At 40.3% G+C, this 9347-nt stretch overlaps 1 protein-coding gene across 1 annotated transcript; it reads right to left on the reverse strand.

The window, feature by feature from the left end:
* Positions 1-3544: 3544 nt before the first annotated feature.
* Rptn (repetin) lies at positions 3545-8187 on the reverse strand. Its single transcript, XM_063253644.1, has 2 exons — positions 8039-8187; positions 3545-7313 (listed from the first exon to the last, which is right to left on the reverse strand). The coding sequence occupies exons 1-2, from the start codon at positions 8174-8176 to the stop codon at positions 4437-4439; spliced, it is 3015 nt and encodes a 1004-aa protein (XP_063109714.1). The 5' UTR covers positions 8177-8187; the 3' UTR covers positions 3545-4436.
* Between the last annotated feature and the right edge of the window lie 1160 nt (positions 8188-9347).

The following is a 9347-nucleotide window of genomic DNA, read 5'->3' on the forward strand; positions in this document are numbered from 1 at the left end:
CAAGAGATGCTCAGACCTCTGCTCCAGTTGCTAATGGGGAGATGGAATGTTTGATTCTCAGCCTATGTGCTGGTAGGCTCATGGGAGATTCTGACTGGTTCTCTTCCTGGGTTGTGCCACGGATGCTTACCAGAAAGGGAGGCAAATTGCTTTTTTCTTCAGCTGCCTAAGTTCTGCCATGGCTGGATCATGGGAGACACTAACTGATTCTCTTCCTGGCTTGCGCCAGGGGGACTTACGAGGAAGGGAGGGAAATTGCTTTCTTACTCAGCTGCCTAAGTTCTACCATGGCCAGATCTTGGCAAATGCTGACTGGTTCTCCTCCTGGCTTGCACTGCGGGTGCTTACGAGGAAGGGAGGCAAATTGTTTTCTTGTTAAGCTGCTTAAGTTCCACAATTGCTACTTTGCTATTTTTAAAAATTCTATCCTTTCATGATTGCTAGCTGTGATACTGTCCTCGAGGTCTGAAATTCTATCCCTAGCTTCATTTAAATGGTTTTGCCAGCTTTCAATAGAGTTTTTATTTCTTGGAATTGTCTTTGAATTTGTTTCATGCATTATAATCTTTTTCTGTATTATTCATTTAAGGTTTTCATCATTTTCCCATTCTCCTGTACTTTTTTCTAAATCCATGTCTTCTCTAGCTATGTTGAGCTACTCCTTTACTAAAGTTGTCATTTCTGTCTTTACAAGAGAGACTATTTCTAATTTGATTTTCTCTATAACCTCATGGATTTGTTTCTTTATTTCACTTGCTATCTTTTCAGAGATTTCAGCTGTATGACTGTTAAAGTCCTTTATTTCAATGTTTCCTATACTTGTTTCTGATGGACTACAATTTGCTTTTTCATTTTGTCATTTTCACCTCAGGCTAACATTTGGTCTTTCAATCCCACTAGTCTCAACTGTCAGTGTATAGCTTAGGGTTTTACTGTGATTTTTAGGGTCTTACTGTGTGGTTGATGTTTACCCAATTTCTGGGTCCCACAAAGAAGAGGAGGGCCAGTCACCTGAATTCCTCTTGCAGGCCCTGTTGGATGAGTCCTATACTCTTCCTAGGCTGACTAGCCTAGGAGTATTGATATAAGTCAATCCTTATTTCTTGCTATTACAATGTCTTCAGGTTGTCAGAGGTCACCAGATCTCCTTGTTTATAGTGTTTGTCTCAGTTGGGACCTAACTGTTCTAATCGGTCATTCTTCCTTATGTTCCAAGACTGAGACTGCACAAGGGTCATAAATAAAGCTATAAGTCAGTGCCAAAGAAACACAAGCCAGGACACAAAGGCAGAAATTTCACAGTCAGTCATAACAATAGCATTAACATACCCTAGAAAATGACAAATTGTGGTAACTATTAATTTGTCACTTTTAACCATATGAACAGGATTTGTATTTATAAAGCCAAATCTAAAACAAACCAGAAAATTATTTGCAGTAAATATGTCTTCCATATGGTGATTTTACTCTTAAGGAAGAAAATTTAAGCAGTTTGGGGAAATAAATAGAGAAATTGAAGAAGGGAAAGGGATTAGAAGCAAGACTGGATGACATAGACTATGTAAGCTTTGGGGACTGGGGAAGACCAGCAGAAAACAAAGAAGGAAGAAACAAAAAACTAGAAATAATGTTCTTATGCATATGAAGACAAGAACAGTAAAGAAAAAAAAGATCAAAACTTTTAAAAGAATACAAAAAGCAAAGAAAGGAAGAAAAGCAGGGAAAAGCAATAAGCACTTCAGGGTATGTTTTTGTTGTTACTGCTTAACAGAGGTGGCAGACAGAACCCAGATCTATGTTGACTGATCCTAGCAAACCAGCAGTAGAATTGTTGTAATGGTGAATAATCTCAGGAAACCCAGGCCTTTGGTTCTGCTGAAGCTCAGACTGCTTGGGGTTCCTGGTTGTGAGTCTGTGACCTGAGTCTTTGAGTCCACAACACTCCAACTGCCTCCTTCCAGCTTGAATTCAACTCCTTGACTTACTGCCAACTTGAACTCAGTTGTGACTCACCCTGACACTTGAATCCACTAGATGGAGCCAACCTGCAGCTGTGCTCTGACTTCTGCTAGCCTCTTTCCAAAATGGCTACTGGTCAATCACCCTTCCCTGGGGTGGTATGTCTGAACTTGAGTAACTCACTGTCCTTTGCAGTCTGCAGCACCTACTACTCTTTTCCACTGTTGTATTTCTCTGTGGAGGATTCTGGAGTTGCCAATAGTCATCATGTCTCTGCAGGTTCAAGCTACCCCTCCCATGCCATAACCTAAGGCTCAGGAAAAAAGCACCATTTGCCTATTCCCTCTTTTGTGTTGGGGTCCCTTTCTTCACTCTTCCAATGAACTCTGATTCTCACTTCAGATCTTTGCCTCACTTCCCTCTTCTTCATGTTGCTATATCCCAGTGTCAGGATTCCAAATATCAGACAAGCTCTTTCTTTGCTTCTCACCATTCTGCCATCTTCCTAGAAACCCAGAATTATTTTATTTTATTTTAGTTTTAGGCTAACAGTAGGAAAATTTATTGGGGAAAAGAAATGGGGAACAAGAATGGGGAACAGGAAAGTGGAATAATTATAGCTCCTGAGAGACAGGAGGAGTCCTGAATGAGTTGCCCAGAAGAATTTTAAAATATAAGATCAGAGGCAGGAGAATCTACAGTGGCTTTCTGTGGCACCAGAGGTAGAAGAATCCAGAATGGTTGTCTGTATAGTGAAGATATGGAGAACTCAGTAGCTGCTTAGCCCAAGAAGATGGAAGCCATGAAAAGATGGGTCAAGGATGCAGCACTAGGTCAAGGTCAAAGGCCTAGAGTTCATTGCAAAGTCACTGGTGTGAATCTGTCAGACAATAAATAGCTGAGGAGTTCCAGGCTGATAGGATGGTACATTCAAAGATAGGAATTCATGAGAAATCATGGTGAACTAAGAAAAGTTCAAATCCTTGGCTTTAGTAGTATGTTGAATGTTGTAAGAGCAGCTTCTCATTGTGGCTGTGCTGGGTTGGTCAGATATTTAGGTCAGATAGCAGGGTACCTGTGCACTATGATAAAGAGCATGAACTTTATTCTTATATATGAGGAGAAGGAAAATTAAGGCAAAGGAGATCAGAGGTGCAAAGATATTTAAGTGGTATCGAGAATGAAGAGCAGGCAAGATAATGATAATTTAATGAGGTGTAAAGGATTGACTAGGGTCAAATATAGTGGTGCCTCAGTTACCAAATGCTTTTGTTTGCAAGCAACTTGGTTCACAAACAAAAGCGTTTGCCAAAATTTTGTTCTTGTTTGTAAACTCTATATTGGTTGACAAACACAGCTGTGGTCATCTTTCCCCTACAAACACAAACATGGTCAAAACATTTCCACAATTATTTTCCAAAATCATAGAACAAATTAAGCTCATAAACTGAAGCACCAATGTGTGATTCTTTGGTGAGGGAGACAGCTGAAAATTATATTTAGAGAAAGTCCATTTTGACTATGTAGTGTTTTGTTTCATGACGATTATTATTTTTGTCAGTGCCCAGGAACTCAGAAAACAAAGAGATTTTAGAGGTTATAAAATGAGGTATTATTCTAGGAAAATGACCCACAAAATGAAGATAGCATAATTCCAAGTGATGGAAAAGAGCCACCAAAGTCACTGTTCAACAATCATTTATTTGGTGCTTTAATATAATTCCATTGTTTTGCATGTTGATTTTCCTGCAAAAGGTTTTCAGAACAGGGGAGCTATGACTTGACAATTTTGGCCCTTGGGGATCTATATAGAGATGACATGTACTTTCTATTTTATGTGATTGGAAATTAGAGAGGCATTGTAATGGAATGGATCCTGCCAATCTTATAATAGTTGGTCACTGGATAGTCACTCTCTCTGGTGAGGGACCAGAGACTAAACAAGATAGATGGCAAGAGCAGAGATGAACTCTGTGGTCCCTGGCTTCCTTAGCAGCCTCTCAGTGTGTTGCATTCTGGTCTAGAATATGCAGCTTGCAATCCCTTATGTTTTATCTACATGAGCCAAAACTCACTAAAAATCAAGTTTCCTTTGTTTGGTTAAAATGTAAATCTTCAAAGTACCTTTCCTGTTTTTGAATTTTAAGGAGATGTGTTCTACCTTTCAATAACCCAATCACGATTAACCTGTACAGAGAGCAAACCAAGAATGATTTTAATTCCCAAAATGATCAAAATTAAATAATTAATCACATAATTGTTACTTATATTACATCCAACCAGAAAGCCCCTTAACTGTTGCTCAAAGAACTGAATTGCACCAAAAGAGAATACTAATCCTCAGGAGCATTCTTGAAGGTAGACAAATAGTAGAGGGAAGACAAACACTTATAACATTTCATACAGAAGTAAAGATGAACTTAATGTCTAGGTTTATTCTTTGATTTCATGTTTCTTAGCTTGGATGCTCACACAGCTTAGTACTGATGTGATTTCTGCTTTTTCACATAGCCATAGAAGGGATTGGGAGGAACATTAGCTGCCTTGGTAGGGTGACCTACACTCTGTTGTCTTCTTTGATTCTGAGACCCTTGATACCTGTATTTTTCCTCATGCGTTTGACCATCCTGCTGTTGATGATGATTATAACCCTTTATGTGGGTTTGCCTATGGTTCTGTTCATCTTCATTGATATGTCTATCCTGTTGATGATGATGTTGATCTTCTTCCCAGGTTTGCTTGTCTTGACTCTGGTGGTTTTGCTCATCTTCATAGGTTTGTCTGGCCTTTTTTGGATGGTCCTGTTCATGGGTTTGCCTATCCTGTGCCTCCCATGCACTTTCCTGACCCTGATAGCTGTGTTCACTCCAGTTTTGATGACCCTGCTCTTCTTCTGCTTGATGGGTTTGTCCCTTGTCCTCGCTCTGTCTGGTTTGGACCTGTGTGTGACTCTGTTCACTACTACCTAGTTGCCTCTCACTTCCTTTGTGATACAGTGGCCTTTCTTGTTGGATTTGTGCTAAGAGTTTGTGTTGGTGATATTGATGATCCTCCTCTGGCTTGCATGCATTGTGACTATGCTGTTGTTTTTCCCTATACTGGAATCCCTGTGTCTGGTTCTGATTCACTTCCTGTTCTAGAGTCTGTTGACTTGGTGTCCTTGACTTTCCCGATTGGTCAACATATGAGTCGCTTTTTGTTTTTCCATTCTCTTTGAAGTATCTATTTTGTCCTTGTATCTCAGTTTCTGTAATCTGTGACTGACTGTAGTAGGAACTCTGTCCTTGTCTGTCTGTCTGCCCATGATAGGAACCTTGACTGTGACTGTCTGTCTGACCATGGTGGGAACCCTGATCTTGTCTGCTTATCTGACCATAGTGGGAACCCTGTTCTTGTCTGTCTGTCTGACCACAGTGAGAATTCTGACTTTGTCTCTCTGTCTTCCCATGGTGGTAACTATGTCCTTGTCTGTTTGTCTGCTCATGGTAGGAACTCTGTCCTTGTCTGTCTGTCTGACCATAATGGAAACTTTGATCTTGTCTGTCTGTCTGTCCACGATGGGAACCCTGTCCTTGTCTGTCTGTCTGACCATAGTGGGATCTTTGGCTTTGTCTTTCTGTCTGGCCACCATGGGAACTCTGTCCTTGTCTGTCTGTCTGACCGTAATGGGAACTTTGATCTTGTTTGTCTGTCTGTCCATGGTGGGAACCTTGTCCTTGTCTGTCTGTCTGACCATAGTGAGACCTCTGGCTTTGTCTTTCTGTCTGGCCATGATGGGAAGTCTGTCCTTGTCTGTCTGTCTGACCATAATGGGAACTCTGTTCTTGTCTGTCTGTTTGGCCATAATGGGAACCTTGCCCTTGTCTGTCTGTCTGACCACAGTGAGACCTCTGGCTTTGTCTTTCTGTCTGGCCATGATGGGAAGTCTGTCCTTGTCTGTCTGTCTGACCATAATGGGAACTCTGTCCTTGTCTGTCTGTTTGGCCATAGTGAGAACCTTGCCCTTGTCTGTCTGTCTGCCCATAGTGAGACCTCTGGCTTTGTCTTTCTGTCTGGCCATTATGGGAAATCTGTCCTTGTCTGTCTGTCTGACCATAATGAGAACTCTGGCTTTGTCTGTCTGTTTGGCCATAGTGGAAATCCTGTCCTTGTCTTTCTGTTTGGCCATAATGGGAACCCTGTTCTTGTCCATCTGTCTGACCATAGTGAAACTTCTGGCTTTGTCTTTCTGTCTGGCCATGATGAGAAGTCTGTCCTTGTCTGTCTGTCTGACCATAATGGAAATCCTGTCCTTGTCTGTCTGTTTGTCCGTAGTGGGAACCCTGTCCTTGTCTGCTTACCTGACCAGAGTGGAAGCCCTGTTCTTGTTTGTCTGTTTGATCATAGCAAGAACCCTGGCTTTGTCTGTCTGTCTGGACATATTGTGAATCTTGTCTGTCTCTCTGGTCATAGCCTGAGTCCTGGTCCAGCCTCCCGGACTGTGAATAATAAGTTCCTGATTCCTGTTGTTTGGTCTGATGAGAGCCAAGGCCTTGTGTGAGTCTTCCAGACTGGTCATAGCTAGATTGTTGTTCAAGCTTTGTTGAATAACTATAATGTGAATCCTGTGCTAGATTTTCAGACTGATTTAAGACAAAGATATGTCCTTGGTCTTTTTGTTGGCCACTATTAGATTTAAGACTCAGTCTGTGATCTGAGGTAGAGGCTTGACTTTTTCTTTTAGACTGATCAGAGCTATAACTTATTTCTTGTTTCTCAGATTGGTCATGGTGGGAATCCAAGTCTTGTGTCTTGGACTGACCATGGTGGGAATCTCTATCTTGACTCTCAGACTGATCATAGTGGAAGTCTTTATCTTGTTTCTCAGAATGATCATGGTGGGAATTGTTATTTTGTTTCTCAAAATGGTCATAGAAGAAGTCGCTATCTTGTCTCTCAAACTGACCATGGTGGAAATCGCAATCTTGTCTCTCGGGCTGACCATAGTGAAAGTCTTTATCTTGTCTCTCAGAATGATCATAGTGGGAGTCCCTATCTTGTTTCTTAGACTGATCATGTTGGACATTATGACCTTGTCTTTCAGACTCACTGTGGTGGGAATTCTGTCTTTCACCAGCACACGACTGCTGCTGTTCTCTGTCTGTGCCTCTTGGAAACTTACGGTTTTGTGTTACTTCATGTCTCTTGTCTTGCTGTGAGGTTTTATCTCTATATGACTTCTTATCTAGCTTATGGTGGCAGGCCTGGACTAATTGGAAAACCAACAAAAGATATTCATGAAAGTCAACATATCCATTTCTGTTTCGGTCTAAATGGGTCAGAATGTTTTCCACAGTCTCTGGGTCCTTTGGTCTCTATGAGAAGACAAAACAAAGAGCAAAATCACCACTTCTTCTATGGATACTAAGAAGTCTATGAATGTTTGTGCCTCAATTCATTCAGACTCACATGGGCCTGTCTTGATTGAGAAACTAAAATGGTTTATACTTGATTCTAGTTTTTAATTGACTGGTTTTCAGGAGCTCATTCCTTGCTGGACCAAGGGGAGCATGCTAATAGGGAATAAACACACTTATTTAAAATAATGGCTTTTAATAATTTGAGTTATTTGAGGAAGTTATTTCATTCTTCTGTACGTTATATTCTAAATGTTTGTTTACCTACTTCCAAATTACCACATGGTGAGATCTTGGAAAAAGAGGAAGCTTGTCTTATTCATGCTTATATCCATAGTAACTATAATTGTGCTGATATGGAGTAGGTAAGCAATGAATGATTAATGGATGACTGAATAAGTTAATGCATGGAAAGATGGGTGGCAAGCACTGAACATGAAAATAAAAATATGAATCTCTGATTCTTTTCTTAAAATTTATTCCTTACTCTAAATTTGTACTGTCACTTGTGCAAGTTCAAATGTAATGAGGGAGGTGTGTGTATATGTATTCTGGGAGTGAGCTTCTGAAATTCTTTTTGTTACAGGATGGAACATAACTAAATAAAATAAAACATGAAATCCTGGATATAGATGTCAGAATCAATCATGCTTAACTGTGGGCCAAGTGTCTATGAATCTTACCCGTAGGATGTCTCCAAACTCAGTCAACAGCAGCTGCTTCAGCTCCTTTTTGCATAGTGAGGTACAGTCTCCATTTTCTTTGGCATATTCCTGGAACACTCTGATCACACTGAGTATGCTGTTCAGCAATTGAGGCATTTTGGAAAATATAGGCAAACCTAAAAGAAGAAACAAGATTTTGATTGTATTTGGGATCAAGATGGAGAGACAGAATTTCCAGAGAGAAAGTGACCTGTTTTGGTTTAAGAAAGGAATTTAAGAAATGACAGAGCCCCTTTTAGCTGTGCATTAATTTTGACCCACAGTGAAGCACCAGGAGGCTTCAGCATGGGGAGATTAAAGTGAGGGTTAAAAGCTATTGGTCCCTAAGAAGCAATTTCCTAAGAAACAAAGCAAAAAAAAAAATGTATGATAGTTGTTTTTATGTGCCCCATCTTCTGCTCTGGGGGAAACCTGCTTGATGGAAACTCTCACTTATATTAGAACAAAAATAACTGTCATAGAAGTAGGGGCAGAACCCAGTATTTTAGGGCCTAATTTTCTACCAATGACTAGCTTGCTCGAGAGGGCTCTGAACAGATCCCATTGAAGAGTCTCAGTGCTCTAATGAACCTTCATCAGGCAAGAAAAAAGTTTAGAAGTCCCTCTCAGTAGACTAAGAAGGCTTTCTGAGAGGCTAAATTCCAGCAAATGCTTCTGGCCTGGATGGTCTGTTCAAGACCTGTTTGGAACAGCAAGTATAAAAATAGTTACAGGTTAAAATAGCAAGTGGATATGTAGCCAAATTAACTGCATAGGTGATAATATCATAATTGATATCTCAATAGTCAGTTTGGTTCATATTGGGTATCCTGGGTGTTGGCATCTTTTGGGATTTGTATGTCAATGATATGTTTTCTTGAGCATAAATATTCCAGGTATTTGCTTAATAAGCTTCCAGGCTGAAGCCCTAACACAGAGCACAGAGCTTCCAAAGGTATAAGTGATGCTTATAAGGATAAGTAGCAAATAATGCATGTTACCAGACAAATTGTCCCTTGTGGCAATTCATTGTAATGAGATTTGAGTATTTTTGAGTCTCCAAGGTGCAGAGTCCTCCACCTCACAAGCTCCATGCTCTTGGTTCTTGCATAACTTGCACAAAAGTTAAATATTCTTACTATAGGAGATCCAGTTATCCACAATACCCCCTATTTTTTTTGGATGCCTAGATTCAATGGAAGCAAATGCACCTGAATTTTCCAAGCTCAGATACAGGCCATTTCTATGATAATCGTATTCTGAGATAAACCCTCGAAAATAAAGCAGA

This window comes from Cavia porcellus, unplaced genomic scaffold (assembly GCF_034190915.1).
Source record: "Cavia porcellus strain 051 isolate PalLab524CR breed Dunkin Hartley unplaced genomic scaffold, mCavPor4.1 scaffold_1, whole genome shotgun sequence".
Classification (NCBI taxonomy): Eukaryota; Metazoa; Chordata; class Mammalia; order Rodentia; family Caviidae; genus Cavia; species Cavia porcellus.

Excerpts from the sequence above, each read along its gene's own strand:
- Rptn (XM_063253644.1), bottom strand. The coding sequence starts at position 8,176 with ATGCCTCAATTGCTGAACAGCATACTCAGTGTGATCAGAGTGTTCCAG. Across the intron at positions 7,314-8,038 it reads AGTTTGGAGACATCCTACGG|AGACCAAAGGACCCAGAGAC; the intron begins GTAAGATTCATA and ends GTCTTCTCATAG.